General features: G+C 41.9%; 1 protein-coding gene across 3 annotated transcripts in view; it reads left to right on the top strand.

The window, feature by feature from the left end:
* Positions 1 to 3445: 3445 nt before the first annotated feature.
* fancl (FA complementation group L) overlaps positions 3446 to 24529 on the top strand; it is an 82172-nt gene continuing 61088 nt past the window's right edge. For 2 of the 3 annotated variants that reach the window (XR_011355772.1, XM_069931504.1), the window contains exons 1-3: positions 3446 to 3560; positions 8029 to 8092; positions 14508 to 14622. Coding sequence is in view for 2 of the 3 variants with exons in the window: in XM_069931504.1 (XP_069787605.1) it covers positions 14530 to 14622 (93 nt within the window). In the remaining variant the exon portion in view is untranslated. Of the gene's footprint in view, positions 3681 to 8028; positions 8093 to 14507; positions 14623 to 24529 lie in introns of all 3 variants that reach the window. The other variant, XM_069931505.1, reaches the window with a different exon arrangement.

Genomic DNA, 24529 nt, shown 5'->3' with positions numbered 1-24529 from the left:
TGAAGTATTGTGATGAATTCTAATCAAACTTGGAATGGATGAAGGAAAAATAGAAAATTCTGTCAAAGCTAGGAAAATAAGGCATTTGTTGAAATCAGATAACTAATTTTCTCTAGTCAATGCTAAAAATCTGCAATATAGGTTCAGTTTTTCTCTCTCCATTATTCCAGTTTGACCTGGGCATTTCATACAGCTCTGCATTTTATGTCTTTTACAATCTTTTGTTCTTCTTTCCTCTAACTACCCCCAATTCATAGCTTTTGTGATTGTTTGTGTTCTCTCTCACTCACTCTCTAACCAACTGATTTCATTGACTTATAAATCAGATAACTTCATTAACATCTTAACCCAGAGCAAAATGGGCTAAACCCAGGATGAAACTTAAAACCAACTTTTGGCTTTGGAGTTTTGATGAACAGACTTTGACCTGAAATGTTAACTCTGGTTCTCTTTCAATAGCTGCTACCTGACTTGCTTAGCATTTACTACATTTTCGATATTGATTTTTTAAAAATTGTTTTAATTGAGACACACAGAACAGTAACTATCTTCACAATCTTCAGTTTCTATCTTCACAAACTTGGCTTAACCTTGCTGAGTATTTCCAATATTTTCTGTTGTAATTTCAAGTTTTTTGCATATGCAGTATGTTCCTTTTGAATTTCAGAAAAGGGATACAAAATAGATTTATTGGAATAATACCTAACTTTAATTATCTTGAGATCTTACAGAATTAGGATTTTTATTCCTTAGATGAAGGTTAAATCGAGGCTTTGCATAAATATTCAAGATAGTCAGAAGACTTGGTAGAGAAATTAAGAACAAAGGGTTTCCAGTGGCAGAAGAGTCAGCCGCTAAAGGACACAAATTAGGCAAAAGAATCAGGTACTTCCAGAAAACAACTGCATGGTCTGTTGTTAAAGTTTGGAATTCACTGTCCAAAGTGAAGTGGAAGCAGATTCAATAATAAATTCTAAAAAAGAATTATGTAACAGCTTTAGGGGAGAAATCATTGTTAACAGAAGGAATTGTTTCAGAATTGATGGAGCAAAGAGGTTGTTTCTATGTTCATTCTTCTATATAGGCTGTACATTCATTTCCTTTATTATGATAAATAGTGGTAGCAAAATAAAGCCCTCCAATTTCACTATTAATCTCTACTAAGTTGCATGTGTGATAGGAATGTTGCCATCTGGTCATAGGTTTCTACTGCTCAACTTGTTCCTTGTTCAGTGATTCACTTTGTTAGCTCTTCAGCTTCACTAATTGCATCCTCTGGGAAGAATGTAGCCGTACTGATACTTGCTAATGGTGATTAGCAGGTTGTTGGGTGCTATGAGTTTTTCACATGTGGGTCAGTGATAATGCTGGCAGGCTGTTCTTTGAAGTTTACAATAACAGAAACAGAGAAGATGTTATAATGCTAGCTTCAAGAGATACCTTCAAGTTAATCTTGCAGTGTAATGTGCAGTGTATAATACCTGGGTGCTCTAAGGGAGTCAAGAACATTGAAAGGACAATTTTAACTATAGGTTGGTAATGTGCTGATGAATGCTAATTCCCAGATTGTTGGTGGACTTCATGGTTTTGGAAGGTCTTATATACAGACTGGAAGCACTTAAACTTGTTGAATATCAACTTCTGTTCCAGATTTGGATCCTCAGCAAAGTCTTCATTACAAGTATTTATTGTCAATTGTGACTTCAATGCCACCTGCAGAGCAGATTTCTCATTTTTCAAATGTTAAGTTCTCATTAGAATTCATTTTTTAAAAAGTCTCACTTATAAACTTGCTTCACTTTATAACACTTCTGATCGATGAACTTGGCCAGCTTAGATGGAAACCCTGCTGCTAGTTTATAGTCTGAAGATAAACCTTTCAATACCAAATTAACATTATGCTATTTATAGTCCAGAAGTTCTTTTGAATGTCTGAAACCAGCCCTTGCTGGCCTTAAAAGTAGTTTCTTTGGCTGCACTGCTTCCCCCAAAATTGACACAACTTCCTGTTTCACATGATTGTCTAATCATTAGCTTTTCTTAAATCACTGGCTCCTCCAATGGAACACTTTTCAATCCACTGTTTAGAAATTTCTCCATATTTTAAATGATGGTATCATGAGTCTGAATACTTTATCACCTGTTAATGCATTTGAAAAAAAATTGCTCTAGTTTTTGGCCAATTTTTCTTTATAAGTCTGTAAGCCACAGCCATAGCATATCCAACATTTCCATTTTCTGTACAAAAGCCAACACTTCTTCACTGATAATATAAATTGAGTAACTCATTCATTTTCCATTTTGATTTCAAGATAATCACTTATTAGGAGTAAGTAGACAATGTCATGCTTACAAGGCAGTACAGGTATTTTTTTTCAATGAGTGGACAGGTTATGGGTGAAGAGCAACCAACTGATTTTAGTTGCATCTTTATGCGAAGTGAATATGCTACATGAAAAACCAATAGTTACAATTGATGAAAATGTATTCAGTGGCTGGGTGGCAGTGAGTGTACTCTACATTTAGAGCTGGAGGGATACAATTCATCTGCTAACATATTCTTGCCTTCCATTTTTGATATATAAAAGGGTTTATTTACTTGTTAAATCAGAATTAAATCATATTCAAATGAAAACTCTGTCATCCTTGTCTAGAATACTGCCATTGTCCCAGAGAATCAGTAGACATGGCATGTTCCTTCTCCAGAAATATCCAGACATAGACGTTTCTTCAGAAAAGAGGCAGTTGGCTCGGAGGGAATCTCCTTCAGCCCACTGCTTGGACCTGTGAATGGCCATCTTGGTCAAACCTGGAAGCAAAACATTGAGCAGTGTACTGATAATAACCACACCAGCAGTGCGAGTATAAGACAGCTTTAATAAACAAATATGGACACTAAGAGGTCTTGTCTCTGCAAGACAAACCTGGAAGGCTAGACTGTAGCTCTGGACTGCTTTATGTACAAGGTCACTGGGATGCCCCCTGGTGACCTAGTGGTGTAATTACATATCACCACAAGCAGATTCTGACCAACTCACTGAAGATTAGGCATGTCGGGCTGAAGTGCAACCAGTCCTTAAGCAGACATTACAAAATATCACGAACTGCTCCAGACCTCAGACATGGCAGGCGGCCTGAAAATCAGAGAAAATAATTTCAAAGCCTGCTGCATGGCTGACGGCACGACTCCATGCAACGATGTGCATCCCAGGCGCCCTATTATTAAAGACCTTTGATAGCATCCACTGTCAGGCCGAAAGGTAGGAGGGGTGATTTGGTTACCTATGTCTGCTCGCCACTGCTTCGTTCCCGAACAGCAGCCACGTGGGGAAGCTCGGACGGGAACTCAATTGAATCTGGCGCCCTCGACTCGTCGGTGGAACTGATTGGAGGGGCGGGGGAAGCCGCTGATTGGTCCGCCAGGATCCCGAACGCGCGGGAACCTTTGAAGGAAGCGCGGGCGCAGCGCTGCGGGTTCCGGCCGCTCGGATTGGCGCTGGTAGAGTGTCTGCGGAGCGGCGAGTCCGGCCCGGAGGCAGAGTGCAGGAAACTCGCTCCGAGTGAGTACAGAGCAACGTCAACACTGAATCCCGCACCGCGAAGGCCGCCGGCTTGTGTCTGAAGCGGCCTTGATCTTCTGGGCCGAGTCACGTGGGGCTGCCCGGTTTTCATCCAGAAAGGTTAAAACATGATCGTTCAAAAATTAAAGTTCAAACGTTGCAAAACGTGGATTTAAATCAACTGAAATGAAAAAGAAACGCCCCGGCTCTTCCCATGACAGAGTCCGGCCCATCCCGTTGGTCCAGTATTCTGCACTCGTTTTTGCGTGCACAAGCCTTTCCTATAATATCTGTCCAAGTGTCTTTTGAACCCACTTCTAGTTTCCTCTGGTGGCTGGTTCCAGATGTGAGGGATTATTTTCATACGCGTCCATACAATGCTCAATGTAAATCTTAATTTTTGCCACTATGAAAGTACTTAAGATGCATCAATATACAGTAGTAATTTAATTTATAGTATGTTCAATTACCCTATTGTGCCATGAGACCAAAAGGTAAGAAATATAGGGTCAGATAAACATAGATACAAACTACCCTCTAAGTGAAAAACTTGCCCCTCCGGTCCTGTTGAAACTTAAACTTGTGCCCTCTATTTGTAGAACTACCTACCTTGGATAAAAGTAGAACTGCCTACCCTGGATAGAAGTAGAACTGCCTACCCTGGATAGAAGTAGAACTGCCTTCCCTGGATAAAAGTAGAACTGCCTTCCCTGGATAAAAGTAGAACTGCCTTCCCTGGATAAAAGTAGAACTGCCTACCCTGGATAAAGGTAGAACTGCCTACCCTGGATAAAAGTAGAACTGCCTACCCTGGATAGAAGAAGAACTGCCTACCCTGGATAGAAGTAGAACTGCCTTCCCTGGATAAAAGTAGAACTGCCTACCCTGGATAAAAGTAGAACTGCCTACCCTGGATAAAAGTAGAACTGCCTACCCTGGATAAAAGTAGAACTCCCTACCCTGGATAAAAGTAGAACTGCCTTCCCTGGATAAAAGTAGAACTGCCTACCCTGGGTAAAAATAGAACTGCCTACATTGGATAGAAGTAGAACTGCCTACCCTGGGTAAAAGTAGAACTGCCTACCCTGGATAAAAGTAGAACTGCCTACCCTGGATAAAAGTAGAACTCCCTACCCTGGATAAAAGTAGAACTGCCTTCCCTGGATAAAAGTAGAACTGCCTACCCTGGGTAAAAATAGAACTGCCTACCCTGGATAGAAGTAGAACTGCCTACACTGGGTAAAAGTAGAACTGCCTACCCTGGATAGAGGTAGAACTGCCTACCCTGGATAGAGGTAGAACTGCCTACCCTGGGTAAAAATAGAACTGCCTACCCTGGATAGAAGTAGAACTGCCTACCCTGGATAGAAGTAGAACTGCCTACCCTGGATAGAAGTAGAACTGCCTACCCTGGGTAGAAGTAGAACTGCCTAGCCTGGGTAAAAGTAGAACTGCCTAGCCTGGGTAAAAGTAGAACTGCCTAGCCTGGGTAAAAGTAGAACTGCCTAGCCTGGGTAAAAGTAGAACTGCCTAGCCTGGGTAAAAGTAGAACTGCCTAGCCTGGGTAAAAGTAGAACTGCCTAGCCTGGGTAAAAGTAGAACTGCCTAGCCTGGGTAAAAGTAGAACTGCCTACCCTGGGTAAAAGTAGTAGAAATGTCTACCCTGGATAAAAGATGGATCATTCACTTTATCCATACCCCTTGTGATAAAAGACTCTACATCACCTTTGTTGACCTCACCAAAGCCTTCGACACCGTGAGCAGGAAAGGGCTTTGGCAAATACTAGAGCGCATCGGATGTCCCCCAAAGTTCCTCAACATGATTATCCAACTGCACGAAAACCAACAAGGTCGGGTCAGATACAGCAATGAGCTCTCTGAACCCTTCTCCATTAACAATGGCGTGAAGCAAGGCTGTGTTCTCGCACCAACCCTCTTTTCAACCTTCTTCAGCATGATGCTGAACCAAGCCTTGAAAGACCTCAACAATGAAGACACTGTTTACATCCGATACCGCACGGATGGCAGTCTCTTCAATCTGAGGCGCCTGCAAGCTCACACCAAGACTCAAGAGAAACTTGTCCGTGAACTACTCTGCAGACGATGCCGCTTTAGTTGCCCATTCAGAGCCAGCTCTTCAGCGCTTGACGTCCTGTTTTGCAGAAACTGCCAAAATGTTTGGCCTGGAAGTCAGCCTGAAGAAAACTGAGGTCCTCCATCAGCCAGCTCCTCACCATGACTACCAGCCCTCCCACATCTCCATCGAGCACACAAAACTCAAAACGGTCAACCAGTTTACCTATCTCGGCTGCACCATTTCATCAGATGCAAGGATCGACAACGAGATAGACAACAGACTTGCCAAGGCAAATAGCGCCTTTGGAAGACTACACAAGAGTCTGGAAAAACAACCAACTGAAAAACCTCACAAAGATAAGCATATACAGAGCCATTGTCATACCCACACTCCTGTTCGGCTCCGAATCATGGGTCCTCTACCGGCATCACCTACGGCTCCTAGAACGCTTCCACCAGCGTTGTCTCCGCTCCATCTTCAACATTCATTGGAGCGCCTTCACCCCTAATGTCGAAGTACTCGAGATGGCAGAGGCCGACAGCATTGAGTCCACGCTGCTGAAGATCCAGCTGTGCTGGGTGGGTCACGTCTCCAGAATGGAGGACCATCGCCTTCCCAAGATCGTGTTATATGGCGAGCTCTCCACTGGCCACTGTGACAGGTGCACCAAAGAAGAGGTACAAGGACTGCCTAAAGAAATCACTTGGTGCCTGCCACATTGACCACCGCCAGTGGGCTGATATCGCCTCAAACCGTGCATCTTGGCGCCTCACAGTTCAGCGGGCAGCAACCTCCTTTGAAGAAGACCGCAGAGCCCACCTCACTGACAAAAGACAAAGGAGGAAAAACCCAACACCCAACCCCAACCAACCAATTTTCCCCTGCAACTGTGTCTGCCTGTCCCGCATCGGACTTGTCAGCCACAAATGAGCCTGCAGCTGACGTGGACATTTACCCCCTCCATAAATCTTCGTCCGCAAAGCCAAGCCAAAGAAAAAGAAAAGAATTCATCAGCCTCCTACACTCTCGTGATAAAACCACTGTCTGTCCAACCCCTCTGTATTCCTCAAAGCCTGCAGACCTGACAATGCACTAGTGTGCATTTTATAGACAAATTTCAGAACTTTTTTCAGGAAATTTATGGAAGCTTGCACTTCATAGCTGAACACCAAGAAGACCAACTACAAGACTCTTCTCTAAAAATTACAATTGCTTATTGCCGTCTATATCAAAGTAAAAGGCAAAAACTTCTTGCGTGGTATCCAGGCAAAAAGTTAGCATTACTTATGTGTCAAAAAAAAAAGTGCAAAGTGATGGTGTTGCAGAGAGAAGGGCAAGGGTTGTGATGAGACAGGTCTTGTGAGATCAGGAGATCATATTTTACTAATGTTAATTACTAATCTACTCGATAGGTCTGTTCAAGACTCTCATAAGAGGGGGAAAGAAACTGTCTTTCAATCTGGTGCTGTGAATTTTTAAGTTCCTCTATTTTCTGACTGGGGGAGGAGAGTTTGAATGGGTCCTTTAGTATATCAGCTACTTTCCTGCAGTGAGTTGGAGCTGATGGCAGAGAGGGTGGACAACATGATGGCCTGTGTTGCGTTTACAACTCCTTGCAGTTTTTTTTGTTGTCTTGGGCATCTATAATAATTGGTAAGCAACACTTGGAATGTGCTAAATTTCCTTAGCTTCTGAACCAGAGCAATTGTTGGTGATATTTGCCTTTAAAAACTTAAAGCTCTCTGCCATTTGCACATGGATGCAGACCAGAAGTGCAGTCCAACCCCCCACCTCCTGGAGAGTGTAGTCTTGACACCATGCCACTAGTCTTTATATCTCATTCATGTATTATGTCTCATTGTTTGAAGGTCTGCCTTTTGTGGTGTTATTTGCAATCTTGTAAATGAAGTTGGGGAATATTTGGCCACATAGTTACGAAATGTTAAAGGATTTATTAAGGAGCTCACTATGCAGGGGCACCAGCATTGAGGGTTATCATGAAGGAGGCGTTGTCACCACTTTTCACTGATTGCAGTCTGTATGTCCAAGAGTTGAGGATTCATTTGCAGAGGGAGATGCTGAGAGTTGGGCCCTCTAATTTGCTTGATCCAGGTTAGTCTACTTGTATTTAGATTTGCTAATCAAAGTCTCAGCTTTGTAGCACACCATTTATTTCCTTCCTTAATTGCCAGTGGCTTAATTCAGTTTTAATGATTTATTCATCAAATATTCTCAGATAGTCTCCTGCTTTGTTACCTAAAGCATTTTGTCATTTAATATGTAAAAAATATCTAGGTTATCTTTTGAAGGATTTTCTGATTGTTAGGAGACTGAAGCAATCTTAGAAATTAAAATTTAGTTTCCTAAAATAGTGTGTTCTTGGTTATCCAGGTTCAGAGTGGATTTGTCCTGCAATCAAAAGGGAAAAATGCTTAAAATAACCTGAACAAAAAGGGTGAGTTTTGCAATACTATTGCATGTTTTCTGATGTCTTTCTCTATTGGCCTGTTCAGGCATGTCATTCCCTGCACTGCAAAGTCCTTGTATCCTGTGCTGAACACTGTTATTCTGCTTATCCCTGTTTCTTTATATTCTCTTTGTGTACATTCAAACCAACCTATTACTGTCTTTCCTACATGAGTTGGAACACCTTATAGAAACGCTCTTTCAGACACTTCCATGCTGGTATATAGTGGTCAATGTAGCTAGCGCACAAGTGCCTTCCTCGTTGAATTCTTTGCAGATCCAAGATGAGCACATCTCTAATGTTTTGTTTCAGCTGGTTTTTATTTTGATTTTTTTTATTTGTCAAAATATACCTCAGAAAATTAAGTTCTAACTGTCAGAGACTCATTCCTTGTACAATTACAATAAAAAAAATATGAACAGTTTATCATAGTCTGTCATGAGGGGAGAAATCTGAAGCACACACAACAGGAACAGTCAGTTTTTAAATTTCATTTCAAGGTAAAGAAGTAATTTGATGAGTCTTTATAATTCATTAATGTTTTGGGTATGATGGTGTTGCTTGCAAAGCCAGCATTTATTCTCCATTCCATCGGGCCTTTGATCTTGTGGTGGTGAGCCATCTTCATCTTCCACAGTTCCTTTAGTGTGGATGTCTCCATACTACTATAGTGGAAGGGTTCCAAGATTTGGCTGCAGTGATGAAAAAAGAATGGCAACACATTTCCAAGTCTGGTGTGCAGCTTAAGAAAGGAACCTGCTAGTTTTGATGCCATGCTTTTTCAGCCCCTGTACCTGTTTTTAAGGACAACAACTTTACATGGGTTTAACACTTAATTTCCAACTGACTTCTTGGATTTAAGTGCTGCACTTAAAATGGCTTAAATGAGGATCTGTATGGAATGGATTGCAAATACTGCACCAGTGGCATCAAGAACAAATGTTTGGGAAGAGCAGTGCTGGTCAAGTACTCCTGGATACAGTGTCAGAATGAGTCTTTTGCTGCTTGATACCTTAGCCTCAAATTAGCACTTGCGTTGGCTAATCTGGTTGAATTTCTGGTCACTGATGACTCTTGGAAGAGAGCATGCCAGTAGTAAAACCAATGATTATCAAGGGTAGGTAATTAGATGATCTCATCAAAGATGATGGCCGCCTTGCACCTTGTGGCACTAATGTTACTTTCTGCTTTATCAGCCCATGCCGAAATGTGTTTATATATTTTTTGATGCCATGCAGACATAGACTGTTTCATTGGGTGAAAAGTTGCGAGTGGAGTTAATCACTTAAACAATTACATTTAAAATCTTTATTGGGAGGGAGAAGAGAAACAATTAAATAAATCGAGTTCCTTCCTCCAATCTTTAAAATTAAATTTTTAGAACAGTAAAGAGTTGAAAATAAAAATAGCGTCATGTTGAAATTGGACCAACATTTAATTGGAATCGATTTTAAAAGCTTTAAAACTGAAAAAGAGGTGGATGAGATGTTCATTGCTGTCCTGGAAATAAAATTACTTACAGGCTTCTGGGTTACAAACATCTGATGACTGGACACCCTTAAATGTAAATGAGCACCCATATTGCTATTAAATTAATAAGCTTGACATATGTTTGTTCCCCTGATCAGAATTTGTTTACTCTGTCTCTCTCTACCCTTAATATTGTACTTTTTATTAGTCTATTGTCCTTTTGATGCCATTCATTACAATTCTGTGGAGGTATGGTTACCGTAACAAATTATTTTTGTTTAATTTCTGACTTGTAGCCAAAATCAACTTATAGACATCTTAAAAAACTGAACTCATTCAATATCCGTAGATGGCCAAAAAGTAATAGACTTGCCCTTTAGTAAACAAACCAGTGTCAGTTAAAATAAAGGGGTTGTACACCCACAGAACTGCTTACATTCACTGTTTATCAGCTATATCAGTGGTTTTCAATCTGCTTCCTTAAACTCACATTCCACTTTAAGTAATCCCTATGCCCTAAATGCTCTGTGATTAGTAAGGGATTGCTTAAGGTGGTATATGAGTGGGAAGGGAAGGTTGAGAACCACAGCTCTAGACCCAATTGTTACTGAAATATTTTGCTTGAGAAAAATTGCCATTGGCCCATTTCCTTTGGAGTTATGAAACTGTTCACATAATGAGTCATTTTGGTGAAATTAAAGCAGTGGCTTTCAATCTTTTTCTTTCCACCCACATACCACCTTAAGCAATCCCTTACTAATCACAGAGCACCTACTATGGCATAGGAAATACTTAGTTGTATGTGAGTGAAAAGAAAAAGGTTCAGAACCATTGTATTAAGTGTAGTTCTAACAGTGCCACAAAATTCAAAACAATAAACAAATGGCCACAAAAATTACTGTAAAACTAATGAATGATAGGTATGTTCCTACTATCGTAATGAACAAGTCAAATGCTAAATAAAATAGACTAACAACAATGAACTTTGCCTTAAATGACAGTTGCATCACAAACTTCTCTAAGACAACATATCAGAAACCATACACAATAAAATACAGTACAATTTGTGCATCAGCAAATTCCACTCCATCTACCTCAGTGGTTTTCAAACTGCCCCCCTAAACTCACATTCCACCTTAAGCAATCCCGATGCCACAAGTGCTCAGAGATGAGTAAGGGATTACTTAAACTGGCATGTGAGTGGGGGAAAAAAAGGTTGAGAACCACTGACTTTATGCCCTGTTATTACAGCAGCAGTGACCAGGGTTTGGATTTGGCACTGTTTGAAGGGAGTTTATACATTCTCTCTGTGTTTGGATGAGTTTCCTTTTGGTTTTCAGGTTTCTTCCCACTCTTTAAAACATATGAGGGTTGTAGGTCAAGGAGTATTTCAGTGGCAGGGGCTCATGGGCCAGAATGGCCTGTTACTGTACTCTATTTCTAAATTAAAAAAAAAACTTTTTATAAACCCTCCATGATAACTTCTATGATGCTTTTACTTTTCAGCTTTATTAGTGATACTATCAAATTCCCTATGGGAATTACCCATTGCAGTTTTTCCAGTGAAAAAAGGAAGGACTGCAAGATGCAGATCAGTTTGGTTGCATCTTGCTCTGCCATGCATTACAATCCTTTACAATATGTATTATCACAGGTGCTGACCACTACTTACTTGAACTGACCTAGAGCAGTACACCTATTTAATATCAATACAAGGGAGATGGCATTGACTACAGGTATTCTTCAAATACTACACAATCAGGCTCCCAATCTTTTCTCGGATATCATCGATTCTTCAGGTTACATGTCTTTTTCCAAAGAGATGGTTTCTTACCTGTTCTCTATCTGGATGCAGCGATAATTTATGTTTATTTTTTTTCTTACTCCATTGTAGGAATTCACTAACAAAATACATACAATGCTTTTTGCCCTGCCTTTCTTGTTGGAATTTTCATAAATTGAAGCATTATCCAGGAATGTATCCCTTTTGTAAATCAAAGGATGGCTGTAGTTTGAATATAGTTTGTATAATGTGTTCTTGCTATAAATGATTACTGTATTATTGTATAGGATGTAGTGATATTTGACTGGCGATAGTAATTTTCTTACTTGTTCAAATGTAACTCGAGCGGTTAATAGAAGCCCCTTTTCCACTGGCATCCCAGTTAATTGGCCATGCAGTGTCCCAGGATAGGAAGGCATTTGTACTGTTTCCACTGGGCCACCTCTAACTGGGACAGTGACTGCTTTTCCACTGAACACACTCATCCCCAGGGATTGGAGTGTTCTACCTTCAATTGGAAACAGGTGACTTTCTGCTGTCCTTTTTCCACTGGTTTAATCAGCACATCAGCATGAGCTGATGCTTGGGGTATGATTATGGGTAGAGGCTGTCAATCCCTTGCGTGAAATGACATTATTTGATGCTGGCATGCTGACTGTTTTCTTTTTCCACTGGAGTCTGTCCCAGTTAATTCCCTGTTAATTCTTGGACAGTGGAATAGAGGCTAGAGATTGTATCATAGCAAGTGAAGTTCCAAATTTAGGTCATTTGTGCCTTGATGTATCTAGGGCAGCAAACATTGCCTAACTCAGCAATATTTTTGCAGATTCTGAATTGCTGTTGTTAATGGGACTTGTTTAATGCATAATTCTGTCAGATAATTTCCTGTCAGAAACTAGCCTTTAAGGTTCGCAGAGATGGCAGAGTGGGTTAGCAGAATTAATTTTTCACATCTTGGAAGTTGATTGGTTGGAAGTTTCTTCAATTTGTTTTTAATTACTCAAACCTGCTGTAAATTGATTCCTAGGCAGCCACGTATCAGTTAGTTGTAGTTTTTAACCTGCACCATCCTTGAATTTGGTAAGGCACTGGGAGGGCTGAGGTGGGATGGTGAGACAAGAATTATAAATGCCTCCTAGGTCAATAGGGTATTTGATACAAATCACTCATTATTTAAAATTGTTCAATTCTTTAATGGCTGGAAAATGTTCCTTTTTCTGATTACATTGATAAGGGAGAAAATAGTGAAAGGAGAAACATTTCCCCCTATTATGGTCTTGACACATTTGAAGTATATGGTACTTGTATCGACCATCAAAGATGAATTGATAAGAAATAGTGATAATTGCTTGGGTAAGTAAGGAGCACGAGGAAAGGTCCAGCAGTAATCAAATTTGCAATTCTCTGAATTTTGTGGATTGTTTTCATACCTGTGACAATGGTATTTTACATTATATTTAATCTTTCCTTTAATTTTCTGGAGTACGTATCAGAGATGCTGACAGTCTTTCAGAATCTCTTAAATGATTTTTTTTGTCCCCCTGGATGACGCTTGCTAGTCTGTGAATGATTCACTTGAATTTACAGTAGGAGAAGCACTTCAGGGCCAAACTCATCTGAATCTTTACTTGGAAGCCATGTCTGCATATGTTCCAGAAGATAAATCAGTACGAGAATATACAAAATAGGAGCAGGTCGTCTGACCCATCAAGCCTGCTCAACCATTCAATAAGACCATAGCTGATCTGACTGTGGACTCAGCTCTACTTCTCTGCTTTCCCCAACCTCCCCCCCTCCCATAACCATTAGTTCTCCTACTGCGCAAAAACAAAATCAATCTAACTGTGTCTTAAACATTTTAATTCCACAGATTCATTACTTTGGGAAAAGCAGTTCCTCCTCATCTCAGTCCTAAATCTCCTCCACTGAACTTGACACTTTGTCCTTTAGTTCTAGTCTCATCTACCAACTTTTCTACCTGTATCTTTTGTATCCCTTTCATAATTTTAAATGTCTCTATAAGATCCCCTCTTATTCTTCTGAATGCCATTGCGTATAGTCCCAGGTGACTTGATCTCTCCTCAAAGGTACTCCCCCCCATCTCTGTAATGAATCTGGTGAATGTCCTCTGTATCATCTCCAAAGCCAGTACATCTTTTCTCAATAAAGGAGTTCCTAACTGCACTGAGTACTTCAAGTGTGGCCTCACCAGACCATACACAGTTGCAGTGGAATCTCCTTGTTCTTAAATTCTATTCCTGTAGCAATGAAGGACAATGTTGACAACTTGTTGCACCTGCAAACCAACCTTTTGTAGTTCATGCACAAGCACTCTATCTTGCGATCTTTCACCATTTAAATAATAAGCTGATCTATTTTGAATTTGTATTTTACCTCATTATACCTCAACTGCCAGACCCAATCACCTAACCTATCAATATCTCTTTGCATCCTCTGCACAATTTCCTGATCAGCCAACTTAGATACGCTGCATTCGAGCCTCTTTTCCAAATCTTGAATGTATATAGTGAATTAATGTGTGCCTATCTCTCACTCCTGTGGTATTAGTGATGCTTTGTATATTTTAAATATGACACTTTAGCCTCTCCAGAATTTTTCGAAATTTAAAAAGTTCAAAGTTCAGATTTATTGTCAGAGTACATACATAACATCCAGGCCTGATCTTCATTTTCTATTTGCATGATGTTTAATGTGTTTTTGGTAAATGTTAGCACTCTAGTATCCCTTGTATTCCTTCTTATTATGATCATGAAAGGAGAATAAATTAATGTTTTGCCTAAAAGTACATTTGGAATTAATAGCCTGGAAATCAAATTCAGATTCATTGTGCAATATGGGGAAAAAAAAGACAAATAGGGAGTGGGTAGTCGTAATTGTAACTTAATATTGTAGCATTATTTGAAGTACCTGTAGTTTTTTTTGTCAATAAATAATAATGAGGCTATTTAGTTGTCTGGGTCTTGAAGAGATGTGTGTGATTTCCTTTGACACTTGCCCTGTTGCCAATGTAATTTTAAAAAAAATTACCAAATTCTTTTTGAAAAATTGGACATTAGTTGAGATTTTGAAATATATTTGGGAATAATTATAAAAATAATTTCTGTCACTAAACCTATTTGTATCTTCCAGATCTTCACCTTAATGTCAAATCATGGCTGGATGTGATGTCTTGATCAACGAGTGCCCCCTTCTGTTGCCTCAGAATAGACAAAAAACAGTGTTTGATGGCTTTATTATGGTTAAGGTACAGTGTGATTAGAGTTTGATCTATAAATAACATCAATAACAAAAAAGCATTATGGATTGCATGTTCCTGCAAGAGAAATGCTATAATTAAAAATGGTGTTTGAGTCTTGTCATGTAGAATTTTGTTGCAAAGGAAGCTCTTTAAACCTACTGTGCATGATAGAGCCACCTTTGTCTCATTCTCCTACCCTTCATACCTTCTTGTACATTTTTAATATTTAGTGCCTCTTTTGCTTCTTGATTGTGTTGGAGCTTTTATTTTTTCTGCATTCAGTGGGGGGGAAAAAATCACTGACTTCTTCCTTCATGGTTTTGGTGATATTCTTAAATTTCACGTTTCTTGTTTGCTTATTGGTAAAGAGAAATGTTTTTTTTTCCATATGTTATTAGATTCATATTTTCAAACATATACAGTACAACTCTGATTATCCAAAATGGTCGGGACCGGACCTATTTCAGAAGACTGAATTTTTTGGATAACTGGCCATTTAAAAAAAAAAAACAGCCAGTAGCAACAACAAACAACAGGGGAAGGCTAAGCTTTAAAATAATGTTTAATTTTCACAACAAAAATGCTGGCTGCTGATTTCTGACTCGTCCCCAATACCGATCCAGATCATCAAGACCTCCCAACCGCTGCATCCAATCCCCGATGTGTCCTCACCACTACCACCGATCCCAGGGGAGGCTTCCAGGGCTGGAAGAACACTCACTGGCGAGTCGGCGAGCTTCTTTTTCCCTGTGGGCTCATTCTGGCAGGGCCTGTTCAGCTTTGCTTCTGGGTTCTCAATGTTGGAGTCCATCACTGACCCAGTCTTTGCCTATGCACACTCCCCCTCCCAACTACCGCTGATGATCACTGACACCACCCCACCGAGGTCCCCACTCCTGCCTGGGAGCCTTAAGTCCCTGCTCCTGTCTGGGAGGCTGCTCTCCTTGATGACACCGGGACGAGGGATACTTCTGACCACTTGTGGCTGGGAGACAGTGGGACACAGTTTGAGAGGGAGAGTTGGAGAGAAAAGTCATTGGGGTAGGAAAAGAAGAAATGGAAAGAGCGGAGGAAGGGAGTTACCTGAAACAAAGACAACATTGTTCTAATTTCATGTCAGGTGAATTTTTTTTCAACCTGTGAGGCCAGTTCGGCTCCAAAATTTTAGGTTAACTAAGGATTTCTGATTGTTTCAGATATCCATATTTATCTCAAAGCTTTCAGAGGCGAAACAATGTCACTTCTGAGACCAAACAATTTTCGGATAAATGAAGTTTTGGATAATCCGATTTTGGATACTGTATTTGTCTCTTGCCTTGCTTTTATTGAAAGAAGCCTTTTATCTTTTGTCAATCCTTAAAACCAAAGCTCAGGTTATTTATCATCTAATGATATAACAATATTCTTCAAGTAGGTGCATTAGAATAGACTCTTCTAACTTAGGTTTTAAATAAACCTATTGTTTAGCTACCATCTCTTAACTTTATGATTTTGCTTTTATTTTTCAATGATTGCATTAAAAATAGCACCTTTATCATTCTGCTCTATTTCTAAAGCTGTAGTCATTGCAAAACCCTAAATCTTTCTGATAAAATCATAGAATCATATGGTGTGGAAACAGCCCTTCAGCCTAACGCACCCATGCCGACCAAAATGTCTCACCTACACTAGGCCCACTTGCCTACATTTGGCTGATATCCATTTAAACCCATCCCTGTCCATGTAGCTGTCAAAATGTTTTTAAACATTGCAATCATACGTGCTTCAACCACTTCTCCAGCAGCCAGATGCGAGCACCCACCACTCTCTGTGAAAACTTTGCCACTCAGATTCCTGTTAAATCTATTTCCCCCACCCCCTTCAACTTGAACCTATGTCTTCTGGTGACTGATTCCCTTACTCTGAGCAAGACCCGTGTATAATATTCCTTTCATTATTTTGTCTACCTCTGTGAGGTCACCCATTCATCCTCCTGCAGTCTAAGGATGATCCCCTAGCCTGCACAATCTCTTCCTATAGCTTACTCCCCCCACCCCCACCCCCCAGAGTCCTGGAAAATCTCTATAATCTCTCCAGGTTGACAATATCTTTTCTATAGTACAGTGACAACACACCAAATGGGGTCTCACTAACGTCTTGTACTACCGCAACAAAGCCTCCCAACTTCTATGTTCAACACAGGCATTCCCCGACTTATGACCGCAGAATTAGTTGTATCTTGGAGTGGACATAAGTCGGAATTGTGCCCGCACATGAGGAGTACTGAAGTCTTAAAGCAAACTTTCTAATTAAATCTTTCTCATTGTATATTTGATGATAACAATTTAAATCCTCCTGAATTTGTTGATCAGCCTTGGTGAATCTTTCCACATTCTGCTCCATGCTTACCTTGTTAGTCAGCATTCTGGAGTCACAGGGCTGGGCACAGCCATCTTGATTCATGCGTGTGCAAGAGCCTTCGGAGAGTTCTCGTATTGGAGTTCATTTGGGGCATGTGTGAAAGTTAAGTGGCCTGATAATTGAAATCACATCCTTAAGTCTCATGCATGTGCCAACCAAACTCTAATACGTGAACCCACCGCACATATGCCTACTGAAGACTTGCACATTGCTCAGGAATCTAGGCAGCCGCTGGCCCAGCCCTGGGATCTCTGGGATGCCAACTAACAAGGTAAGTATGCACATTTTGGCTCTTACATTGCCCTGTATCCCTCTTATAGTTTGTGAAATACAACATAAACCACATAAATTTTATGTATTATATATATGTAGCAGCCTGTGGCCCACTCTGCGGGCTGATACAAGAAATGTGTCAAATGTAGCGATCGCACAAGCAGTACGCGGGATGGGAGACTCGTTCCCATAGGCTGCAGAAATAGCGGCCAAATCAACCAATTGCTGTCAGTAGATTGCAGGGGGGTCCAATCCAGACCTGTGGATCCAAGGCAGCCAGTCGACAGCCAGCTCTGCTCAAGCCACGCTCCAGTAATGACATGGGTGGCTGCCTATAAAAGGCACATCAGCATCTCAATAAACTCCGTGTCGATTACACTCCTTGCGTGTGAGAGTCTTCTTTCTTATTATAACCTCAAGCTATAACCACCCCATACCTTTAGCTATAACTGTGGTGATTCGTTACAGTGGAGACCCCGATTGGTCCAATTGGCACTTTGGACCGGTTTTGTTGAAGCTGCAAAGGTTCTGGACGTCGCAACCACGGTGTGGTTCCAGCAGGCTGAGGCACAGCCGGATCTCTGCTGAAGACATGCGCAACTACCAAGTAGTCAGCACCCTCAGTCAAGACACCATCATCAACTTCCTCCAGTAGCCCCCATATCAAGGGAAGTATGTGGCCATCAAGGAGTTATTAACCTACACTTTCAGACTCTCGCCCAACTGCTGCACATTGGGGGACAGGTCCCCTTCCGCTCTCACGAGCAACATGCTCGCTCTCAACAATGGCTATATCACTTGCCTGCTGTTCCAGCAGATCTTCCTGGAGCGGCTGCCTGAAGGGATCCGGCTGCTCATCGCAGAAGAAGACTTCAATGACCCCAGGAGGGTGGCAGACCGATCAGACGTAATATGGGTAGTGAAGAGGGACACCTGCGCTACGCTCGAACAGGTGATGGCACCTCATCAGTAACACCCAGCCAGGAAGCCCACCAACCGATCACCCGAGCGACGAGCCCCTACACTTGGTGAGTACTGCTGCCAATGAAGTCACTTGAGTCTTAATGGAATTCCCCTCCATCTCTAAGCTTCATTTCAACTCAGCAAAGCCTAAACATGGGATGAGATACCAGATCATTATGGAGGCCCATCCACTCCACACCAGGGTGCTGTGTCTTCCCCCCCTCGTCCCCCACCAAGAAACTCAACCTGGCTAGAAAAGAGTTTTGAAAGATGGAGGAACTCGGCATTGTGCAGAGCTCCGATAGTCCATGGGCCTCTCCCCTCCATATGATACCAAAGGCAGCAGGAGGTTGGAGGTCGTGTAGAGGCTACCACCAACTTAATGAGGGCACCACACCTGACAGGTATCCCATGTTCCATAATCAGAACTTCACCACCAACCTTTAAGGGGTGCAGATATTTTCTAAGGTGGACCTCATCAAGGATTATCGTCCGATCCCAGTTCATCCTGATGATATTCTCAAAACTGCCATTATAACCCTCTTTGAATTATTTGAATTCCTTCACATGCCATTTGGGCTGAAAAACACAGCTCAGACTCTCCAGAGGTTGATGGATGCAGGGGGCCAGGATCTGTAGTTTGTCTTCGTCTACCTCGATGACATTTTAATAGCCAGCCACACCCGCACTGAGCACGCTGCTCACTTAAAACTATTGTTCTCCAGGCTAAGTGAGTTTGGGATAACCATCAGTCCGGCCAAGTACCAGTTTAGCAGAGAGATTACTGATTTCCTGGGCCATCACATTGACCAACATGGGGCCAGGCTGTTGCCTTCAAAGGTGGACACCATTTGATCCTTCCCCAGACCATCGACTGAAGAGCCTGCAAGAGATCACAGCTACGGTCATTTTTTATTATCATTTTATATTGGCAGCAACCCTCAACATGAGCCCTTTATTCTCCCTCATGACAGGGCCCAGGAATGACATTCAATGTTCACAGTAGGCGACCAAGGCTTTCCAAGCAACTAGAGATGCCCGAGCCAATGCCACCCTTCTTGTGCATCTCAGGACAGCTGCCCTGACTGCCCTCATGGTAGATGCCTTCAGCACAGCAGTCGGGGCTGTACTTAAGCAACTGGTTAATGGACAGTGGCAGCCGCTGGCCTTTTTCAGTTAACACCTCAGGCCACCAAAGTTCAAGTACAGTGCCTTTGATAGGGAGCTGTTAGCCTTATATGGGACAATTTGCCATTTTGCTTTCTTCCTGGAGGGGAGGAAGTTCAAAATCTACGCAGGCCACAAACCACTCACCTTTGCTTTCAGGAAGGTTACAGACCCTTGCTCAGCCAGGCAACAGCAGCACCTGTCCTATATATCTGAACTCTCAATGGACTTATCGCTAGCAAGTCCAATGTGTTAGCCAATGCTCTATCTGGTCTGGCTATTCTAGCAGTCCACGCCCCTGCTCCAGGCATCGACTATGCGGCCCTGCTTGAAGCGCAGGAAGTGGACACCCTCCAACTAGAGGATGTCCAAATCGCCCCAGGTAACTGTAAGCTGCTCTGTGTACCTCGACTGGTAAACCGTACCCTGTCATTGCGGTTGCATGAACGAGGCGATCCACAATTTGACTCACCCTGCTATCAGGACTGCAGTTAAAATGGTGCCCAACAAGTATGTCTGGCCCAGCATCTCTAAAGAGGTCATTCAGTTAGCAAAAACATATTCCATTCCAGGCATCCAAGGTCCAGACCCACATTAAAGGCCCTCCACAGCCCTTTGAACCAGCATGCTGTCAGTTCAGTCATGTGCATACTGACATTGTGGGCCCCCTACCTATATCTGTTGACCATGTCGACAGGCTGACCAGTTGGCCAGCGGCAGTGCTGCCATCTGAAATCTCCACGGAGACATGCACTGGTATTACTGAACATCTGGTTGGTACGTTTCTTGGTTCCAAAACATTTAACATCCAACAGAGGGGCCCAATTCACTTCCAGCCTGTGGACCACCTTAGCAAATGCCCTGGGGACCCAACTCCACCACACCACAACATACCACCAGCAGGCCAATGGGTTGGTGGACAGGTTACACAGGCACCTGAAGACGGCCCTTATGGCCTGTCTCACTGGACTGCACTGGGACAACGAACTCCATTGAGTCCTTCTCTGCATTTGTACTGCCCCAAAGGAGGATCTCGAGGCATCCTCTGCCGGGTTGGTCTATGGCGCACCTCTAGTTATCCCAGGTGAATTTGTGGCTGCTTCTGAGGATATGTGGGAACTCCCGGAGGCCACCTTGTCTCAACTGTTCAAGCGCCCGGGATCACTGCAGACTGTCACTATGTATCTGTCCAACGCGGGCCTCACCGGCCACCTCTCCAGCGGCCTTATGAAGTGCCATACCGCATCATCAGATACAACACGTCCACCTGCGTGTTGGACATTGGCAGTAGGGAGGAGACCTTCATGGTCGACCGGCTAAAACCGGCCCACTTGAACTTTAACCAGCTGGTCAGTCACTCGACCCCATGGTGAAGGGGCCGGCTCCAAGACACAACATTCCACTTGCCGGTTATTTAGGGAAATGGGGGGCCGTGTAGCGGCCAGCGGCCCACTCCATGGGCCAACACAGGAAATGGCCATTGAACGCAGCGATCGTGCAAGCACCACGCAGGATGAGAAACCCACTCCCATAGGCTGTAATAATAGCAGCCAAATCAACCAATCACCGTTAATGGATCGCAGGGTGTCCAATTTGAGCCTGCGGATCCAAGGCGGCCAATAGGCAGCCAGCTCCACTCAAGCCACGCCCTGGTGGTGACGCTTGCGACTGGCTGCCTATAAAAGGCAGAGCTGCATCTCAATAAACTCAATGTTGACTGAACTCCCTTTGTGTGAGTCTCCTTTTTATAACCGAGCTATAACTGTAGCGACCCACTACGTACATTATATATAAATATATATATATATATATATATGTATATATATATCTATTTATTTTTATTTTTTATTTTATTTTTTTAAATAACATCCTTATCCATGGGTGAGGTGCTGGATGATTAGAGGGTTGTTCCATTGTTCCTCCATTGTTTAAAAAAGAATCCAAAAGTCAACCAGGAAATTGCAGGCCAGTGAGCCTGACATCAGTAGTAAGTAGATTATTGGAGGGTGTATTGAGAGAATGGGTATACAAGTATTTGGGGACAGCCAAAGGCTGATTAAGGATAGTCAGCATGACTTTGTGTGTGCTAGTTCGTGTTTAACAAATCTTTTAGAGTTTTTCAAGGTTACCAAGAAAGTAGATGAAGGAAAGGCTGTGGATGCTTCTACATGGATTTTAGTAAGACCTTTGACTAGGTCCCACATGGGAGGCTAGTTCAGAAGGTTCAGACACTAGGTATTCATGTTGAGATTGTAAACTGGATTCAAACTTGGTTGAATGGGAGAAGAGAGGGTGGTAGTGGATGATTGCTTCTCAGACTGGAGGCCTATGATTAGTAGTGTGCCTCAGGAATTGGTGCTGGAACCATTGTTTGTTGTCTATATTAGTGATCTGGATGATAATGTAGAAAATTGGATCAGCAAGTTTGCTAATGACACAAAGATTGGAGGCGTTGTGGACAATAAGGAAGGTTTTCAAGGCTTAAGGAAGGCATCTGGGCCAACTGGAAAAATGGGCTAGAAGGTGTCAGATGGAATTTAATGCAGAGAAATTTGGGAAGGAGTAACCAAGGTAGGACATACACAGCAAATGATAGGGCACTGAGGAGTGTGGAGGAACAAAGGGATCTGGGAATTCAGATACATAATTCCCTGAAAGTGGCATCACAAGAAGAGAGGGTGTCAAGAAAGCTTTTGGCATCTTGGCCTTTATAAATCAAAGTACTGAGTGCAAGTATTGGGATTTTATGGTGAGGTAGTACAAGACATTGGTGAGGTGAAATTTGGAATATTGTGTGCAATTCTGATTGCCAAATTACAGGAAGGATATCAGTAAGATTGGAAGAGTGCAAAGAAGATATACTAGGATGTTGTCAGCTCTTCAAGAATTGAATTTGGAACTCTATTCCTTCGAGCGTAGAAGAATGAAGGGAGGTTTGATAAAGGTTTACAAAATTATGAGAGGTATAGACAGAGTTGAGCAATGTTGAGCAAGTCTAGAACCAGGGATCACAGTTTAAAGATAAAGGGGAAGTCCTTTAGGTCTGAGATGAAGAAGAATTTTTTCACTAAGAGGGTGGTGAATTTATGGAATTCTCTGCCACAGGAAATGATTGAGGCCGGTTCCATAGCTACATTTAAGAGAGAGTTAGATTTAGTACTTGTGACTAGGGGGATCAGGGGATATGGAGAGAGAGCTGGAACAGGGTACTGCGTGAATGATCAGCCATGATCAAAATGAATGCCGGTGTAGGCTTGAAGGGCCAAATGGCCTACTCCTACACCTATTTTCTATGTTTCTATGTTTAGTAAATGGAATGGGCTCTTTTCACTTGGATTAGGAAAGATAAATACAAGAGGACATGCATGAAGGATGAAAGGGGAACTTTTTCACTCGGTGGTGGGAGTGTGGAACGAGTTGCCAGCTGACTTGGTAAATGTGGGCTCACTCTTAAGTTTTAAAAATAAACTGGATTGATACATGGATAGGAGAGGCAGGTCAGTGGGATTAGCAGTATGATGTTTTCAGCACAGACTAGAAGGGCCAAATGGCCTGTTGTCTGTTGTGTTCTAGTTGAGGATGGTCATAGGTTGCATAGGTCGTAAGTTGGGGATTATCTGTACTCCAACTGAAGAAGGCCAATGTGGCAAAAGCCATTTTGACCTATCTATCTTCCTGTGATCTTCTCTTTTCAAAATGAGATTGCTTATTTTACTTTGTTTCAAAATTTATTTGCACTTCCATGAAAATGTACAAAGATATTTAATGCCAGATGGATGCAATGCAACATAATATGATGAGGTCCTGCATCATAAATGATGGGAATTAGGATGAAGAATATCACAAGGTGACTATAGTATGAGGCGGAGTGAAAGAAAAACAGGACATCAAATGGTCACTGGGAGCTAAAGGAGATTGTTAGGAGATTGCTGAGGCCTGTAAAAATTGCAAAGTGTGCATTGACTGGGATTGCTCAAGTGCTCAGAGATTGGATGGGGTGAACTTTATTAAGTAGGTCCAGGAGAGCAACGTACGGCAACACGTGGATAGGGCTACTACAGAATGAAGCTGGTCAGATTACTGAGGTATCGATAAGAGAATACTTTGGGACCAGTGACCACTATTCTTTTAGCCTTAAGATAATTATGAAAAAAGATCATTGATCTTCAAGATAGAATCCTAAATTGAGGTAAAGGCAATTTTGCCCTGATTAGGCAATGGCCAACAACTGTTGCCTGGATGCAAACATTAGACTGTAAAAGCACAACTGCAAAATGAGAGGCTTTTAAGGGTCCTGGATAAACATGTTCCCAGTAGCATCAAGGGAAGGAAAGGCAGGATAAGTAGGTGTGGGGGTTGTGGGAGGTAACCAAATTCCCTAAATCTGTTGTAGATACATTTAAATAGGCAGCCCTCACTGTTTCCTTAGGCAAAGAATTGTGCAGATTCACTGCTCTTGGAGTAGAAAGCTTGGGGCATATTGTGCAATGAAGAGATATAGTGCCTCCATAAGGTTTGGGACAAAGATACTTTTTTCTTTTATTTGCCCCTATGCTTTACAGTTTTAAATTTGTAATCAAGCAATTCACATATATTAAAGTGTACATGCCACAGTTTATTCAAGGTTATTTGTATACATTTTTGTTTGACCATGTAGAAATTACAACACTTTTTATACATAGTTCCCTCATTTCAGTAATGTTTGGGATATTTGGCTTCACAGATGTTTGTGAGTACTCAGGCATGTTTAATTGCTTCATTGGTGCAGGTATAAGAGAGCTAGGCTTGCTTCTCTGCTTTGATCACCTTTGGAGTCTGTAGTTCAATTTTTCAACATGAGGTCCAGAGTTGTGCCAGAGAAAGTCACAAAAGCCATTGTGAGGCTGAAAAACAAGAATAAAACAGTAAGAAACATCACCCAAATCAACTGTTTGGAACATCATGAAGAAGGAAAAGTGCACTGGTGAGCTCAGTAATCACAAAGGACCTGGTCTTCCAAAGAAGACTTCCACTGCAAATGACAAAAGAATTCTCATCATAATGAAGAAAATCCCAAGACGTTAGTCCAACAGATCAAAAACACTCTTCTGGAGGCAGGTGTGGATATGTC

The sequence above is a fragment of the Narcine bancroftii genome, chromosome 4, assembly GCF_036971445.1.
Source record: "Narcine bancroftii isolate sNarBan1 chromosome 4, sNarBan1.hap1, whole genome shotgun sequence".
NCBI lineage: Eukaryota > Metazoa > Chordata > Chondrichthyes > Torpediniformes > Narcinidae > Narcine > Narcine bancroftii.
This window is presented reverse-complemented; position numbering and strand designations above follow the sequence as displayed.